The 19786-nt window shown below is 37.2% G+C and overlaps 1 protein-coding gene across 1 annotated transcript; it reads right to left on the reverse strand.

The window, feature by feature from the left end:
- Positions 1-1169: 1169 nt before the first annotated feature.
- LOC308649951 (MAP/microtubule affinity-regulating kinase 3-like) lies at positions 1170-3167 on the reverse strand (the record flags this gene model as incomplete). The annotated part of the gene is made up of 1 exon (XM_081295870.1): positions 1170-3167. The coding sequence occupies one exon, from the start codon at positions 3165-3167 to the stop codon at positions 1170-1172; it is 1998 nt and encodes a 665-aa protein (XP_081151996.1).
- Positions 3168-19786: the final 16619 nt, after the last annotated feature.

The following is a 19786-nucleotide window of genomic DNA, read 5'->3' on the forward strand; positions in this document are numbered from 1 at the left end:
GACAGAGGCAATGGCTGTCTTGGGATCATTCAATGGAGAGCATGTAAGGAGAGATGGAGTACCTCTGAAATGAAAGCCATTGATGGAGCACTGTACTGTTAGGAATTGGCATGTCTCAAATGCCGCTTTCTCTCTTTTTTGTCTTTTTCTTTTTCGGCGTCCCATGACTTTAGGGCATTCATAGTAAAGACCCGCTTCCACTCCCAGGTGTGGTGTTCTTCACCTCAGATTTTCAGGTCATGATGTAGAAGATGGAAGATGGAAATGACAATGCCTCTCTGAAGCATGGGATTAGTGTTTTTGAAATGTTCTGTGACAAAGCCAAAGGCTGTCTTGGGAACTCTCAGTGGGAAAGCACCCCTTGAGACGTCCCAGTTGCTATGGGAACCATCTGTTCAAACAGAGGTTCTGTGACACTCATGGAGTTCTTCACTTCTTGACCATGAGGTTTGGATGCCAGGTGTGGGAGTTAGAAGTTTATCAAAGCAAGCTGGTCATCATAATCGGGTTGCCCCTATTTATGACCCTGGTTGGGCTTGCTTTGCACAAACTTTCTCCCCAAACCCCTTTCATTGATCACACTGAGATGGCTTGTGGTCATTGCACTCCACAGTGTAATAGCCTGTTTGGGTCCCATCTCCTGCCACCTGCAGGGTGGTTGATTGAGGAAACCAGATGAGGGGCCATGGGGGATGAGAAAAGACAGAAATCCAAGGGGTGAAAAAGCTGGAACTTGGTGTCCATTACACTCTGGTAGAGTGCAACGGTCAGGAGCCAGCTCAACACGTTTGTTACACAAGTTTTATCCTTAAAAGGTTTTTTTGTGTGTGTGTGTGAAAATTTGGACAAAGCCATCAAAACCAATGTCATATGTATGACCAGTCCAATTATGAGTAGCAGCTTGTGCCCATAAGGTTCCACCGCTGAGCCCTGCCACCTGAACCACAAGTTCAAGAACTGAATACCTCCCTAGGTGGAACAGGTCTTAACCCAAGTAACTGGGCAGTCTTGACCAGCGCCTTGCATCAAGAATTCCCACGAGGGGCATCACCTCCCGGGACAATTAGAGAAAACCCTAATTTAGTCACTGCTCCCAACAATTGCCTAGATGTTATTCTATATGTCCTGAGGACATATAGAAGCAGCAGTGTTGCTGCTTCATTTTGGTTCTAATGACTGGGTTCCAGTTGGAGCTCACTGGCAATTTTCGAAGCCATATTTTTGAAGGCCTTTGATTTCTCAGATATCGGCTTTAATCGGACCCCGTTGAGAGATAGTCTGGGGAGTTTACATACCTCCATCTCCCACTGCACCACTTCCTCGGTGTACCCATCTCCATGGATGCAGAAGAGCAGAAAGGGCGTCTTGTGCATATACTGGCAGTTGTTGGCATCCAGCACCCTGCGGATTTCCCTCATGATGTCACTGGGATCCATGGCACTGGTGATTTTCATGCTCCAGGTGAAGTGCAGGGAGCGAGGTTTTGCTTGTTGGTTCTCCTTTCTCTGCTCAGCAGAGACATGATGACTTGAGCCCTTATATCTCAGGGTCTTCTCAGACTCAGCTGGAGGCCTTCTTGTGAATTTAGATGTAAAACCACAAGTGGTGCCTCTCTGAGTCTGGGGCAATTCTTCAGCTGGATGGAAGCAGCTGGGTGAGGCAAGAGGACCTTCGCGTGTTGCAGTTTGGCATTCCCGGGGCTGGCGGTGGAACATTCGACGAAGGGCACTGGCTCTGGGGAAGCAGATGCAGCCCCGGGTGGAGGTACTTGGGACACTGTGGGTTGAAGTCGCTGGAGGGCTCTGAGCAGGGTAGGTGCTGTTGTTCTGACCATTCCGGCTAACTGAACGTGTGTCTGCTTTTGTTGTTTTGCGGCAGATATACTTACTCCACAGTGTCCTCCCTCCAGATGGTGTGCTGCTCTTGTAGGCAGCAGGCATTTTCTTGAATTCAGGAGTCTCCAGCTCCTTGGGACTGATGGTGATCCCAGGTACGGGCCTGGCTGGAGAAATTCCCTTTCCTCCCACAGCACTGCCGCCGGATTTCTGGGAGGCCATTTGATGTTCTCTGAGGTGACTCTGGGCAGTGCTGGTCGGATATGGCCCAGTTCCAGCATGGTCCAGGGACTGTGTCTGCTTCTCAGTTGAAACGCTTCGCTGCACTTTGCGTTGAGGAGGCCAGCTGGTGCTCTTTCTGAGGACCCTGCTTGGCTGCACCTTAGCCAACGAGATGTTTCTGTGGGAGATGGCCACCCCTGGACCAACAAAGGGTTGGAGGACATCAAGGCCTCTGTTGATCCACCTGTCTCCCATAATTTCGGCCAGGGTGCTTCGCTTAGTTGGATTGAGCACCAGGAAGCGTTTCAGCAGATCTTCACATTCTGTTGACATGTACAGAGGGATTCGGTATCTACCTTGTAGCACCCTGTCTCTGATTTCTCTGACATTGTGCCCAACAAAAGGACGCGACCCGGTGACTAGGGTGTACAGAACCACGCCAAGACTCCACACATCGGCTTTGGGACCATCATACTCTATGCGCTGGAAGAGCTCTGGAGCTGCATAAGGCGGACTGCCGCAAAACGTGTCGAGTTTACACCCAAGTGTAAACTCGTTGCTGAGTCCAAAATCGGCTAGCTTGATATTCATCCTAGCGTCAAATAACAGATTCTCCGCCTTCAGATCTCGGTGGGCGACCTGCTTTTGGTGACAATATTGGACTGCAGACACGATCTGCCGGAATATAGATCTTGCCTCCTCTTCCTGCAGTCTTCCTTTCTTGGCCACATAGTCCTTAACTCTCCCTCCACTGGCGTACTCCAGGACCAAACAGAGTGCTTTTTCGCAGTCCAGAGCTTCATAGAGCTTCACGATGTGTGGGTGGTCTAACATCTTGAGGATTCTCACCTCTCTGTACATCTTTTGGAGGGCTTGTGGCTTCAGATGTCTCTTATCGATGATCTTGATTGCCACTTCTTTATCTGTGACGACGTGACGGGCCAGCATGACTTTGGCGAAGGCCCCCTTGCCGAGGGTTTTCAGGACTCTATAATCTCCAATGCGAGGCTGTTCACCTGCAGAGGAAGCTGTGGATTTTCGGCGCTGTGCTCCAGAGTGCCCGGTCTGGGAGGTGTCTTCTGCCCGTCTAGCTCCATGCGAGGGGTGCATGGTTTGACCCAAGTTGATGATCGATGGGTCTGGGTGTCACTGGAAAAGTTAGGATAGGTGAGGGCTAGGCAAGGACAGGGGGTGGGGGAAAACAAGGAGAGAGTTGGAGATGGGTTGGGGAAAAAACAGCCACAACTGCCTTTTACCAACAAATATCGTGCCCAGTTCAAAAACTCGCTCTGGGAACATCAAAGGCCAAAAGGCAAATGAGGAGTGGTTCTAGGTCCACTCATTTCTAGGATTCTCATTCTATTATCTCCTAGGCAGTCAATGCAGTCATAAAGGTACTGACTGCATAAAGAGGGGTCATATGCACCCTAAGTGGACCAAGGACCCAGGCGCTTGTTCTGTCTAAGGAACTGGACAGTTTGTGGGTCAAGACCTGATGAAAAAGAGAACTGTTTTTTTCCCACAAATATTCAGCTGGACATAAACACACTTGACAATTCAATTTGGACGGTGAAGTTGATTGGTGAAAGCACTGGGGTTGTAAAAGTGGTCCACTTTACCTTTTGAATATAACCCTGGCTGCTTATTTTAAAAGGGATATGTTTTTCTTTCCCCTTTCTCCCTTTCTCTCTCCCTAACCTGGGGGCAGGGAACAAGATTGCCTTGAGTTATCTGTTCTCCACAGGAAGGAGAAGTCACCAGAAGTACTAGGAAGTGATGATCTCCCAGATAAACTAGTTAATCATAACACACCATCAGGATGCACCTGGGAACCCCTGGTCAGGGCACACCTGGAGTGGAGCCTTTGAATAGTCTCCTTAAAAACCCTCTGTTTTCCCTGATGGGCAGAATCAAATCTTCTGGCACAGGAGTCCCCTGTGTTTCCCCTTTGCTGGCAAAGCAATAAACCTCCTTTTACCTTGATCTCAAAACCTTCTCCTCGTAATAATGAGGTGCAATAGCATGGCCATCAGGGACAAGGCCCAAGGTTTTTGGTAACAGGTCAGGGACCCAGGCTCTAGTGTATTGCTCATCTGCTTTTTTTCTCTAGTGTCTTTCAAAAGTCTTCAAACCTCCTTTATTCAATAATTGTAGGGGCCGCGATATGCAAATACTAGGTTCACCTCTCTTCTTTGTAAAAGTTGTCTTGCATTTCTGCCAAATACCTGTATCTTTAAAGGAGATTATTAATTTACTTCAGGTATTGAACATGTTGGCTTTTTAATATCAGTAAAGAAACAAAATGTGTCACACATGTGGCCAGTTAAGACTTCGGAGTCATTCTCAAAATCAACCCGGGTGCAGTTTCAAGTGCAGCCGTACTCCATCTGCTGAAATTTTATATCTTACCCTATGGCATGAATTTTGGAAATTAGGTCATTTTGTGAACAAATACAAAACATTCAAAAATGTGCCTGGCATTTGGATTGTACTCATCAAATACTTGTGGAATAAATGGTTTACCATTGCTTTGTGTTCTTAATTACAGAAAAATGTGTGTGTTTATAGGGGCACATGCACATTGCTGCAGCATTTCCTTGTTAATAGCAGTCTTCTTGTCCATATTTAATGCTTTCACACATTATATTCTAATAGTGCTACACACAACTGGTGTCAATTTAACTGTGTCCACCTTGTGTTTTGTATAGAGTTCTTGCTGCTTGGCCCCTTTTAACTCATTTTTCAAATAGATATGTTTTTTTCTCTTCTTTTCTCATTGCTCCTCCCTAATTTCAGGGGGAATAGGATTAGCTTTTTCCCCATTTCAGGCAGATTTATCTCTCCTTGAGTTCACACCTGCCAAAGGAAGGAAGTAATCCACACATTGGGGATGGTACCAGAAGATCTCAGAAATCACTCTCTCCCAAATTAACAAGTGAATTACAACTCCAGACAGGGATCATTTGCAATATAGCCTTTGAATTTCCTCTTTAAAAGCCCCCTCTTTCTGATTTTGTACAGTATCACAGCATTTAGGACCGGAGTGTCCTGTGTTTCTCCTTTGCTGGCAAAGCAATAAATCTTGCCTTTCCTTTTTCTCAAAATGTTGTCCTCATTATTGGATTGGCATTGGGGACCTAGGACTGAGCTTTCCACAATATCAAGATGATATAAAGAATTCAAAATTCATTCCTATTTAGAATCATCTGATCGGTATCATATGAGACCACCAGATTTGTAGCATAACTTTTATATGATTTCCCCCATTTAAATGACTGATACTGTGAATAATTTTACCTTTTCTCAATAATTCATCTTCATCTTAACAATATCAATAAGTGGTAATTGTTTAATGTCATTATAAGGTTTTTCATCTTAAGGACCTTCCATCAGGGGCTTTCATTTGATCTGATAGATTGTTTTCTTTTTATTTCTTGTTTTATTGATTTTAAACAGCCACTGACAAACTTAAATTATTTTGTCTGAGTTTTATGGGGTGACCAGATAATATTCAAACTGAAACATTTTGAGCATGGGACAAAAAGGGCAGAAGAAATGTTCAATAATAAAATTATGCATTTTTATAATATTTTATATGGGATGATAATTAGCTTTATTTTCTCAGTATATGTATACAAATGATACTGTTAAAAACTTATGATTCTACTAAAACAATAGTTCCTTTTAAAATAAATAATGGTTTTATTTACTATAGTGTTTCTAGTCAAAAACTCATTTAAAAAACCATTTTGTAACAATGAAAATACCACAAGTCTGTATGTACCAATGTATCCTTATATTAGTCATAAACTATTTGAAGCATATGATAGTCCTTTGCATACACCATGTTCTTTAATCAGATTCTTAACCTCATGTGTTCCCTAATATCATGTCACATGTATGTTTCTGAACAATATATTTTCAAACCATGATCTCACTTAAAAATTTCTATACATTTTCTAAAATCTTGATCGTAGTTTACCATTTCTTTGTATTCTTAATTACCAGAAGAGAGAGAGAGAGAGAGAGAGAGAGAGAGAGAGAGAGAGAGAGAATGTGTGTGTGTGTGTGTGTGTGTGTGTGTGTGTGTGTGTGTGTGTTTGGGCACATGCACATTGGTGCAGCATTTCCTTGTTAATAGCAGTCTTCTTGTCCACATTGAATGCTTTCACACATTATATTCTAATAGTGCTACACACATCTGGTGTCAATGTAACAGTGCACCTTGTGTTTTGATTAGAGCTCTTGCTGCTCTGTCCCTGTAACTCATTTTTAAAATACATATTTTATTCTCTTCTTCTCTCACTGCTTCTCCCTAATTTCAGGGGGAACAGGATTATGTTTTTTTTTTTTTCCCCATTTCAGGCAAATTTCTCTCTCTTAGAGTTCACACCCACCAAAGGAAGGATGTAATCCAGACTTTGGGGATGGTACCAGATGATCTCAGAAATGACTCTCTCCAAAATTAACAAGTGAATTACAACTCCAGACAGAGAACATGTAGAATGTAGCCTTTGAATCACCTTTGTATAAGCCCCCTGTTCCTGCTGATAGGCAGAATCACAGCCTTTGGGACAGAAGTCTCCTGTGTTTCTCCCTTGTTAGCAAAGCAATAAGCCTTCGTTTTCTTTTTTCTCAAAACCGTGTCCTCCTTATTGGACTGGGCTTTCAACCATATCAAGATGCTACAACGAATTCAAAATACGTACTATTTGCAGTTAGTAGACAGGTATCATTTGAGCCTACCACATTTGAAGAATAACTATCTCCCCCATTAAGTGTCCGATACTGTGAATACTTTAACCTTTTCTCAGTGACTCATGTTCACCTGTGGCAACATCAATAAATGTAAGATTTCAAGCCTCATGGGCCTTCCATAAGGTGCTCTCAATAGAGGTCTGACAGATTATTTTGTTTTGTTGGTGTTGTGTTTTGGTATTAAACAACCACTGAAAAACTTAGATTATTGTGTCTAAATTTTATGTTGTGACCATATAATTTAAGATTTAAAGTGAAACATTTTGAGAGTTAAAAAAGGAGGGGCATAAGAAGTAGTCAACAATAAAATTATACATTATTTGGAAAGTTTTATATGGGCTGATGATTAGCTTTATTTTCTCACCATGCCTATACAATGGTATAATTAAAAACTAATGATTCTAGTAAAATACAACAGTTCCAGTGAAAACAAGTAATGGCTTTATTTAGTACAATGGTTGTAGTCAGAAACTCATTTTAAATAAAATATTTTATGCAAATTAAAATTCTACAGTTTCATAAGTACCAAAGTGTCTTTAAAAAATATAAAATCTTTATATTGGCTATAAACTCTTGAAGAATGATAGCTCTTTGTATACATCCATATCCATGTTCTTTAATCAGATTCTTAACCTCTTGTGTTCTTTAATCTCATGTCAGAGATATTTTTTTCTGAAGAATATATTTTTAAAGCAGATCTCATTTAAAAATTTCAGTGTATTTCCCACAATCCTGGTCTGTACATTTTCTAAAATCTTGGTAATAGTTAAATTATATAATTAATATTTGCATATATTGAAATTCTCAGTTGACTTTTTCCCATATAGTATAATATTTTTAATCAAAGAAGCCATGTCTTTACACTCTGATGTACCTGTTAAACTCAGTGAAAATTATTATAAATAAAGAATATTCTAAATTCAAATTTTTACTTAAGAATGTGTCAATATTTTAGCCAAGTATTTTTATAGGTCTCCCTTCTGTTCAAAGTGCCTCTCTTCATCAAATGTTTTTACCATGCAAAATATATTAACATGTTATTTCTGTTTATGTTTCTTTTTATACTAGTGCCAAATTTTGATGTTATAAAACTATAATCTTCCTTTGTTTCATTTCAGAAAGGCTACTATGAGTTGATTTTATGTTCTTTCTAAACTCATGTTGAAATTTAATGTGATTGTAATAGTATTAAGAGGTAAGTTTATTCAGGTGATGCAGCTCTGCCCTCATAATGGATTAAACGGATTATGCTCTTATAGTGGGAGTAGGATTTCTTAACAGAGAAAGTTAGTGCCCTCTTACCTTTCTACCTTTTCCTAATTCACACTCTAAAACAACCCTTATGTGAATTAGGAAAAGGATCAAGAGCTGGGAAAGAGATAGAAGAAGATTCTAGATATGGAAATATAGTTTAATATGGAAAGTGGAAGGAAAAAGAAATGTTTCTGGATAAGAAAGGCTTTTGTGTGGTAAAGTAAAGTTGTAAAATGTCTAAATTGCAGAAGGTTTGTGGAGAGTAAATTTCAAAAAATTTGTGTAACTAAGTCAGATATACATAATTAACATTAGGCTTTTTCCTAATGTGAAATATTAATGTACTGATATTAACAGAAGTTTGATTCTCTATGGCTTAAAGTAACATAGGTTTCCTAAAACATTAATCTGCTCTTATCTATAAAGATAATATCTTGTGTCTGTTAAGGTTTATTCTTTAGAGCAATGGTCTCAAAGGAATTAGGGTTTGTACAACTCTGGTCAAACAGCAATTGTTATTTTAGGGTATTACATTACATTACAGATTCTGAAAAAAATATATATATGTATATTACACAGTACATTACAGATTCTGAATATAAAAGATATATATTTGGTTGTAGTTGGACACAATACCTTTGTTTATGTATTTATTTATTTATTTTTATGTGGTGCTGAGAATTGAACCCGGGGCCTTTCATGTACTAGGTGAGTACTCTACCACTGAGCCACAACCCCTGCCCCTGAATTTTTCTTTTAAAACTAAACTTGGTTTAAAAAATTCAGTATATTTGTGGTGTTATTGCTGCCCTGTTTGTATACTAAATGTCTTCATATTTTCCAAGTTTACAAATCTTTAAAGTATATGATTTAGAAGAACATTTATTTTATCAACCTGGTGTTCTTCAAACTAACATTTAAAGTAAAGTTTCGGGACTTATTGCCTTACAGAAGTACAACTTTCAAAATAACAATCTGAGAGAATTTGAGATACTAGGCCATCATCCATAGAAAGACAGGATATAAGGCTAACTTCCAGTATTAATTCTGAACCCAATTAAATAAAAGGGGTGAATGACTGTAATAATATAGACATTAAATTTAAACCCAAGTATTCTAATTTTAAGATTGGTAAAACTGGCTTGCTGGATGTTTAAGACCAAAGCTTAATAAGGAAGTAAAAGGCCCAAGAAAAAAAAAATAAGCCAGTATTTGGCTCTTGCCTTCTGAGGACAGCTCACACCTAGGTAATGATGGGACTTCTCTAAAGGATTTGCAACTCTGGGCCATGTGACCTCCCCCATCAGGGGGACCAATGAGACCCTAGACAACAAAAAATCAGTGCACATGCTGCAAATAGGAGGGTAATTAAGAGAGTGAGAAGTCCCTGATGCTTCGAAGGGAAGCCATGTGGTCAGCCAGATCCTGACCCATCCTGACATATGGCACTAGAGAAGCTAAGAGGCTTCTTTCAAATTCCCAAGAGTAATCCCCTGAGGAAACCCAGCTGACAGTTAACAATACTTGTTGAGGGCCACAGCCGAGTTGGGATGACGCATGGCATTTTTGCCAGAAGTAGTGGTTGAGAGGTAACGCTAGCGAGCCATTAAGATGATGACTTTTGAGTTCTGGCGGAGTTCCCTTGAGTTCCGCTTGAGCTCTCGCGGGGATTCCCAGAGAGTTCCCATTGGTTGGGGTAGTACCGGAGGAGGGATATTTCCGGTTGCTGGTTCCTGGAGGCGTTTGGGAGAATTCCCGGGAGCTTGTGTGGAGTGTGCTGGTGGAGTTCAGAAATAAAGTTTGTTCCTGCTTCAGTGGCTTGTGATTTGTGCCCAGCCAGACTGTGGCAAATACTAAGAATTAAGTTCAATTTGACCAGCTTGATCTTAAACACCTAGAAAAAACAGTCATAACCAAATGAGAGCCATACCTGGACAATTAAAAAAAGACAATAGTTCTTTTAATGGAACTGAAGATGTACACTTAATGTCAGTCCCTGGTGCCCCCCCCCCAATTTTACAGTCCTGGTGCCCCCCCCCCCAAATTCTGAGAACTTTTTTCCTTTGCAAGGCTCATATTTAACCCTGCCTACCAAACATTGAGCTGGTCTTTCTTCCTCCCCACATTGATGTTTTACCAACAACCTATCCTGATAACGGCACACACCAGACATAATAGAGCCCTTATTTTATTACCCCACTCACAGGTCTAGAGATACCTGCCAGGATTGGCAAAGAGCTGCAGGATTAGGAATCTCTATTCACTACTATAAAAGAATGTCACTACAGGTTATTGAAAATATCCAACAGTTTGCTGATTGACTATTGACTTTACAAAATCAATTGGATTTTGTGGCATCTATCATCCTGTACAATCTGTATTTGACTGCCTACAATTTAAACTCCCTCCTTAAGAATGTCTGAATTAAAAACAAAACATAACAAAAAAACTCAGATATTTGCTTTCTTGAAACTCGTGCTTGGGCAGATGATGTTTACTATACTAATGAGTGCACGTGTTTCAGAAATTTAGGTCATTTGTGATGTGAATAGGCAGGGGCTATGAAGAATTTATTTTGGTTGAGGGTAAAAATTGTAGCAACACTAACCAAATAAATTTCCTGGAGACAATAATGGCTGTAAAATTTAGGGTAGTTTTGGTTAGAAGTCAGTTTTGGTTAGAAGAATAAGACTTTGAATTTATATTTCAGACCAATGGCAGTAGTGCTTTTACTTGGTCATCTATTTGTATCTTTGGCTGGTTGGTTGGGCAGAATTTTATTGAGGATTTTTGCATCTAGGTTCATTAGAGATATTGGTCTGTAGTTTTCTTTCTTTGAAGTGTCTTTGTCTGGTTTAGGAATCAGGGTGATGTTGGCCTCGTAGAATGTATTTGGAAGTTCTCCCTCTTTTTCTATTTCCTGAAGTGCTGGCGAGGATGCGGGGAAATGGGTACACTTGTTCATTGTTGGTGGGACTGCAAAATGGTGCAGCCAATTTGGAAAGCAGTATGGAGATTCCTTGGAAAGCTGGGAATGGAACCACCATTTGACCCAGCTATTCCCCTTCTCGGTCTATTCCCTAAAGACCTAACAAGAGCATGCTACAGGGACACTGCTATATCAATGTTCATAGCAGCGCAATTCACGATAGCAAGATTGTGGAACCAACCTAGAAGCCCTTCAATAGATGAATGGATTAAAAAAATGTGGCATTTATTGAATCTGCAATAAGAAATGACAAAATCATAGAATTTGGAGGGAAATGGATGGCATTAGAGCAGATTATGCTAAGTGAAGCTAGCCAATCCTTAAAAAACAAATGTCAAATGTCTTCTTTGATATAAGGGGAGTAACCAAGGACAGGGTAGAGACGAAGAGCTGGAGAAGAAGAATAACATTAAACAGGGATGATAGGCGGGAGGGAAAGTGAGAGTTAAGGGAAATTGCATGGAATTGGAAGGTGAGCCTCAGGGTTATACACAATTACATATAAGAGGAAAGGAGGAGTAGGGGGAAAATTATATAAGTGGAAGAAACGATTTATAGTAGAGGGGATGGAGAGAGAGAAGGGGAGGGGAGGGGAGGGGAGGGGTGAGGGGACAGTGGAGAATGGGATAGACAGCAGAATACATCAGTCACTAGAAAGGCAATTTGTAAATCAATGGAAATGTAACTGATGTGACACAGCAAGCTGTATACGGGGTAAAAATGGGAGTTCATAACCCACTTGAATCAATCTGTGAAATATGGTATATTAAGAACTATGTAATGTTTTGAACAACCAACAATAAAAAAAAATACTACAGAATTAATTCATAGTATAAATCAAATGGCCTTGATAGAGATCTACAGAATATTTCATCTCACAACAGGTAAATGTACTTTCCTTTCAGTTGCTCATGGAACTTTCTCCAAAATATATTTCATGCTACCATGTGTCTCTTAGCAAATATATGAAAATTCAAATAATTCTTTTCATCAGATTAAAATGGAATGAAAATAGAAATGAGTCACAAACTTTATAGAAACTATATAAACATAAGGTGATTGAACAATAAAGTTTTGAAAAAAAGAACGGTCACTGAAGACTTAGAGAAAAAAATTTAAAAAAATTCTTAGAATAATCTGAGAATACAAATACCATATACTAAAATCTCTGGGGGACAGTATAGGCAGTATGAAGAGGAAAGTTTACCGGTATGAATGTTACATACAAAATATTGGAAAGATCCCAAATAAAAAAAACTAATGAGCTGGGCATGGTGGTGCACACCTATAATTCCAGCAACTCAGAAGGCAGGGGAGTCATAAGTTCAAAGCCAGCCTAAGCAAATTAAGCACTTAGCAACTCAGTGAGACCCTGTCTCTAAATAAAATATATATAAAAAAAGCGAGGGTTGAGGATGTGGCTCAGTGGTTAAGAGCACCTGGGTTCAATCCCTGGCAACAACAACAACAACAACAAAACAACCTAATTATGTACCTCAAGATTTTATAAGGACAAGAAGAAACAATTCCCCAAACTAGTAGAAGTGAATGTTACAGAGTAGAATATAGATTAATGAAATAGAGCATAAAATAAAAATAAAAAATCAATGAAACAATTGGTTTGAGAAGATTAAGAAGATAGATAAACCATTCATCAAACTAACCAAAAGAAAGAGAAGATTTAGAAATAAAATCAGCATTCAAAAAAGGAGATATTGCAACAGATATCACTGAAATTCAGAGGTTCATTAGAGACTGTCTTGAAAAACTATATTCTAATAAATTGGAAAATATCAAAGAAATGAATATTTCCAGACAAGTACAATCTATCAAAACTGAATTGATAAGTTTTGAATGAAATTGAAGCAGTCATAAAAGTCAAAAACAAAACAAAACAAGTCAAAAGAAAAAAAATCAAATGGGTCCACCTCCAAATTCTCCAGACCTTTAAAGAAAAACGAATACCAATGTTCTTGAAATTATTCCAGGAAATTGAAAGAGAGAGGAAACTTCCATATCACCACTCCTATTATATATAGTACTTGAAACTTAAGCCAGATTAATGAGGCAAGAGAAAGAAATAAAAGAAATTCAAATAGAAAAGGAAGAAGTCAAATTTTCCCTGCTTGCAGATGATATAATTCTATACATGGAAGATCCTAAAAGTTCTACCAGAAGATTTCTAGCATTCATAAACAAATCAGCAAAATAACAGAATACAAAAATGAATATGTAAAAAAATCAATAACTATTCTATACATTAATAATGAATCTGATGAGAAAAAAATGAGGAAAACATTCCATTTATCATAGCTTAAAAATACTTAGGAAAAAAACCTTAGAATAAAAAAGGAAAATTACAGAACACACACATACAAAAAAAAAAAAAAAAGAAAGAAAGAAAAAGGAAGAAAGAAATTGAAGAAGACACAAGAAGGTGGAAAAACTTCCCAAGTCTTGGATAAGCAGAATTCTTATTGTTAAAATGCCATACTACCAAAAGTGATCTATAGATTTGATGTGATAACCATCAAAATACCAATGATATATTTTTTTTTCTGAACTGGGAAGAAATCTTAAAATTTGTATGAGACGTAAAAGACCCAGAATAGTCAAAGCATTTTTAAGGAAAAAGAAAAATGCTGCAGGCATCATAATGTTTGACCTCAAAACAGCTTGATACTTGCATAACATCAGACACGTAGACTATTGGAAGAGAACTAAACACACAGACAAACCCATACAACTACAATCATTTTGACAAAGGTGCCAAAAATTCACTTTAGAGAAAAGACAGCATTTTTAACAAATGATGTTAGGAAAACTAGATATTCATATATAAAAGATTGAAAGTAGATTCTTTTCTCTAATCCTGAACAAAATTCAACTCAGAATTGATGAAAAACCTTAAATAAGACCAGAAACTTTGCAACCACTAGAAGAGAAAATGGGAAACACAGCAACATGTGGTCATAGGCAATGACTTTCTCAGCAGGACTCTTCTAGCTCAGCAAAAATACCAAGAATCAACATATGGGATGGCATCAAACTAAAAAGCTGCTTCTGTTTATCAAAGGAAACAATTAATAGTTCTAAGAGATTTTTATCATAAATGTGTATTGAATTTTGACAAATTATTTTCCTGCTTTCATTGATATGAGATATTTCCCCTCCTTTAATCTGCTAGTATGGTGAATTTAAGTATTTTATAGTGTCAAAGCAACTCTGAAATGTTGGAATACAACCCTCCCTTAATTACCCATGGTACATCATCTTTTTATACATTATCAGAATCAGTTCACTAATACGTTATTTTCATGTTTTTTTAACTTATGTTCATAAATGAGATTGGCCTGTAAACTTCCATCTTGTGAATTCCTAAATAGTTTTTCACATCAAAATAATGCAAACCTCATGAAAGAGAAAAACAAAATAAAACCCCAAAACAAAATAAAACCAAAACAAAACTTACAATGAGACACAAACAAATGAAGGGAGGGATTAAGAATGGGAACTATCTGTAATATTTCAAGAAAGTTGGGTGTATTTCTTTCTTTGTCTGTATTAAATAATCATTTTGCAATTGGAGTTATTTGCTTCTTGAATGCCAGTAAAATTTATAGGTAAAAACTTTCTGGTCCTGATATTTTCACTGAGGACACTTTTAAAAAATATATTTTTAGTTATAAATGGACACAATACCTTTATTTTACTTGTTTATTTTTTATGTGGTGCTAAGATTCAAACTCAGCGCCTCACATGTGATAGGGAAGCGCTCTACCACTGAGCCACAACTCCAGCCCTGAGGACATGTTTTAACTATTCTTTTAATTCCTTTTGTTGTTACATGACTTCTGAGAGTTGAAGGGTTTTCTTGAGCCATTTTTATCTGGTACTTTTTTTTTTTTTTTTTTTTTTAGAAATTTGTTCTTCTTTCATCACCATTCCACTCAATATTGTACTGGAAGTCCAAGTCAGTTTAGTAAAGCAAAAAACAAAATAAAACCAAAACAAAACAAAGCTTACAATGAGACACTAACAAATGAAGGGAGGGATTAAGAATGGGCACTATCTGTAATATTTCAACTATCATTATTCACAAATGTTTTGAGTATGTATGTGAAAACAAAAGATCTACATGTAAATTTTTAGAATTACAAGAGAGTTTCTAGATAAAGAAAAATCAATTGTATTTTTATTTATTTATGTATTATGAATTGACAAAAATATATATTTATCATGTACAATATGTTGTTTGAAATATGTATGTATTATAGAATAGCTAATGATCTAATTAACATATCCATAACCTCCACATAATTTTTTTTCTGTGTATGTGAGTGCTCTGAACACATCTACTTTCTGAGCAGCGCTCAAGAATAGAGTATATCATTATTAACTATAGTCACTGTATTGTATAATAGGTCTTTTGAACTTATTCTTTCTATTTAACTGCATTTTTGTATCCTTTAACCAACATCTCCCCAAACACTCTCCCTCAATCCCTGATAACCACTATTCTACTGTCTGCTTTTTAGATTCCACAAATAAGAAAGATCATTTGTGTTTCTGTGCCTGACTTATTTAATTTAACACGATGTCCTCCAATTTCATCCTTGAAGGTATAAATGCATTTTTCAGGCTAAATAATATTTTGTTATCTTTACATACCACCTTTTCTTTATCTATTCATTTGTGATGAACATTACAGTTGATTGTGTATCTTGGCTATTATGAATCATGCTGCAACATGAGAGTGCAGATATCTTTTCAGCATGTTGATTTCATTTCACTTGGATATATATACCCAGTAGTTGGATTGTTGGATCATGTGGTAGTTCTAAAAAAAAAAAGTCAATTGTATTTTTATACGCTGTGGGTATAAAATTTCTTTCAAAATTAATTTAAAAAATTTCTATTTAAAACAGCACTAGAGTGTAAAGTGCTTTAGAATAAATTAACAAAATATAAGCAAAAACTTTATGTAAAAATCATGAAACTCTCATATTAGACATTATACCAAATTTAAATAAATGACATAGGAAGACACAATATTTCATTTATTTTTTGGTACTGGGGATTGAACTGTGGGTAACTTTACCACTAACCCACATCTCTAGTCCTTTTTTTAAAAATTTTTTTATTGGTTGTTCACAACATTACAAAGCTCTTGACATATCATATTTCATACATTAGATTGAAGTGGGTTATGAACTCCCAATTTTACCCCAAATGCAGATTGCAGAATCACTTCGGTTACACATCCACAATTTTACATAATGCCCTATTAGTAATTGTTGTATTCTGCTACCTTTCCTATCGCCCACTATCCCCCCTCTCCTCCCCTCCCATCTTCTCTCTCTACCCCATCTACTGTAATTCATTTCTCTCCTTGTTTATTTTCCCATTCCCCTCACAACCTCTCATATGTAATTTTGTATAGCAATGAGGGTCTCCCTTCATTTCCATGCAATTTCCCTTTTCTCTCCCTTTCCCTCCCATCTCATGTCTCTGTTTAATGTTAATCTTTTCTTCCTGCTCTTCCTCCCTGCTCTGTTCATAGTTGCTCTCATTATAACAAAGAAGATATTTGGTATTTGTTTTTTAGGGATTGGCTAGCTTCACTAAGCCAATAGCTAGATGCTATTTTTTCCCCCTGTAAATTAAATAAAAGAAGTTAGAAAAGAAAATAACATGTTTTCTTAATTAAATGTAGTAAATATTGCTTATCATCTTCAGCATTATTTTTTAAAATGATAACTTGCCCTAAATGAGCTATTCTTGGCAAGGCTGTATCATCTGTTACAGGCCGTATTCCCTGCATCCAGGCAATTCTTGATTAGAAGAACTTCATTAGAAGTTCAGAAATACATAGCAGAAATGTGTGGTTCTACTATGAAAGGTGTGGACGGCACACTTCATAAAAAATGTTTTTCCTTCTGACAATTATGTGGTTCATTCTTTTAGGTAAGCTTTCTTCAGATTAAACTTCCTGTCTCCTGTCAGGAATTTTCTTGAATGCTGAAGGTAGATCTTAGAATAAAACGTTAGAATAAAATGCGTTCATTTTCTTGAATGTGTTAGAATAAAAAGGATTTCTTTTTTCCCACAGAGAATTTCTTGAGTTATAGAACCTTTAATTTTCATTTTCTACCATTTTATTAATTTCCTGACTGTGTAATCAATTGTGGGTGAGGAAATATGTACTATTGATAAGTAGAAGGTGTTTGTTCTTAAGAAATTATACAAACCATTATTTTTCATTAATTCAGTATTTCTCTCTGATTCTGTCCCTCTCTCTGTGCCCCCCATCCCTCCTCTCTGACTCTTAAACCTCTAATATACACATTTTATTAGTTAAAAATACTTTTAGTGACAAATAATAGAAAATGCTCCTACAGTGGCTGTGGGAGACAGGAGTGTATTTTTCTCATCTATGAAGAGGTGCAGAGGTGGGCAGCATGAGGTGTCAGACAGCTCAGCATCACTGAGGATATGAATGCATTCTGTCTTCCACAGACCACCATCTTTACCATGTTAACACCTAGCTATGTTATTATTGCCTCAGAGCTGCTCTACCTTTGAGCTAGAATAGAAGGAATAGAATGTCAAGTCAAGTTTGTTCATTAAAAAAAAAAAATAGATCCTTCCTTTTCATTACTTCATTGTCCCAAATTGGGTTACCTTGCCATCCCCACACCAATCACTGGAAGATGACTAGAGAGAAGGGGTATGTGTGGGATTGGGTCAATACCATCTGCCATACTTATCCATTTCCTCCTACCACATCCTGTAACTTAGTAAATAATAGTGCTCATGATTCCTAACAGGTTTAGAATCCTCAGTATGTGCCAAGCATGATACAAAGTACATTTTATTAGTTATTTAATTATTTCATTTAAATTGAATAAAATCCCATGCAATAATCATAATTGTTGTTATTATCATCCTCATTTTAAAGTTGGGGGAAGAAGGGCGTGGACAGCATGAGGTCACAAAGCTAATGAGTGGCAGCAAGCACATCTGGCCCACCCAAGGCCCATGGACTTAATACTATTGGTTTGGTCTACCAGTTTTGAGATCTAATGTGAAAAATAGGCTTATATCTCCTGAAATTGAAGATCTAAAATTCTTGCATGTTAATATAATCAAACTACCCTGATACTAAGCTTTTTAAAATAAAGAGAACCTATAAGATGGGAAGAAAGGGAAGAAAGGAACTAAACACGTGTCTACCATCAGCAATTGTAGTCCTGTCCCTCTTCTGACATCTCTTTGACAGGAAGGAACAAGGGGTTTGAGAAAAAGATTACTAAACCTTGGAGACTGAGTCTGAGTTTGAGTCTCCACTTTGACACTTATTACTTGGACTGATAAATGTTAGCACTTGGTCTCTGAGTGTGATTCCAACATGAAGATTGATCAATATTTTCATTATTCTTACTGGGTAAAATAAAATTGAAGTATTGAAAATGTATGTTGAAACTTCTTTTGTTCATCAATGAGAAGACTTCTTTGCTAAATCATGTCATAGGATTTTAAATATTGGAAGATTATTTCCTCAATTGTTTGTGCTGTTCACAATGTAAACTATGTATACATTACACATTTTAAGTTTAATGTTTATTAACATCAGAAGTCTGGGAATCAACAAAAAAATTAATCAAATCTTAATTTTCATGATGTAAGTAACTCTAATTATTTGCAATTATTGCTGATTTCAAGGTACAAATGTGATGTTGCTAAATATGGAATTGAGGAAATGTACAGAAAGTAGCACACTATTATAGAGCATCTTCACCACATAGATAATAATGGATGTAAATAAACTCAGGTAATTGTAAAATGTAAAATAATTATGAAGTGATGAATTTTGAGTATAATTTATGTTTTTAATATAACTTATTTACTTGTAAACATGTAGCATTGAATATTTAATAATGGTATATTTAACAACTGGCTCCTAAGACTTCTAAAAATTTAACATTTGATTCCCAGAGCCTGTTCACATAAACTACATTAACCAACTTAGCCATTCTGAATGACAGTTTCCTAATTAGAAATTAGAAATTAAAATTCTTTTTCTACCCGTGATTTTGATAATTATAGGAAGTGAATCATATTTGGTGAAAAGACTTTGTAATTGACAAAGCAGTACATAAATATAACCTCAGAGAAAAGGGAGACATCTAGGAAAAGAAACAAATATGGTCTGGAGAAATGTGCGCTTTTTCAAGGGAAAAAATAGAAAATAAACTTTCAAATTAATTCACTAATTTGATAGTGAAGACATCTTGCTAGATAATAAGAAAAAGAAAGAAAATAAATTGAGAGCTATGGGGAATTGAAAAAATAAGGCCACGATTCTTTGCTCCTCCTTCCATCAGAGGTTGAATGTGGACTGACCTTGCTTTGGCCAATAGAATGCGGCAGAAGCAATCTTATGTGCCTTCTGAGCTTGGTCCTGAGAGACTTGGCATGCTTCCATTTGCTGCTGCTGGAACTGTGTGACCAGCAGTATGAAGAAGCCGAACTGTTGGAGGATGAGAGGCCACGTGGAAAGGAAGCCAGACACTGTAGACAATAGCTGACCATTCCCCAGCTTGTTCAGCAGATAGCTGCAGATGCATAAGTGAGTCCCAGTAAAGATGAGTCAAGCCTCCCAGTTGGGGTTTAACTGCGCTATTGAACTCAGTCCAAGTTACTGACCTTCAAGACTGTGAGCTAA

Source organism: Spermophilus citellus (assembly GCF_964194105.1).
Source record: "Spermophilus citellus genome assembly, chromosome: 5".
In the NCBI taxonomy this organism is placed as follows: Eukaryota; Metazoa; Chordata; class Mammalia; order Rodentia; family Sciuridae; genus Spermophilus; species Spermophilus citellus.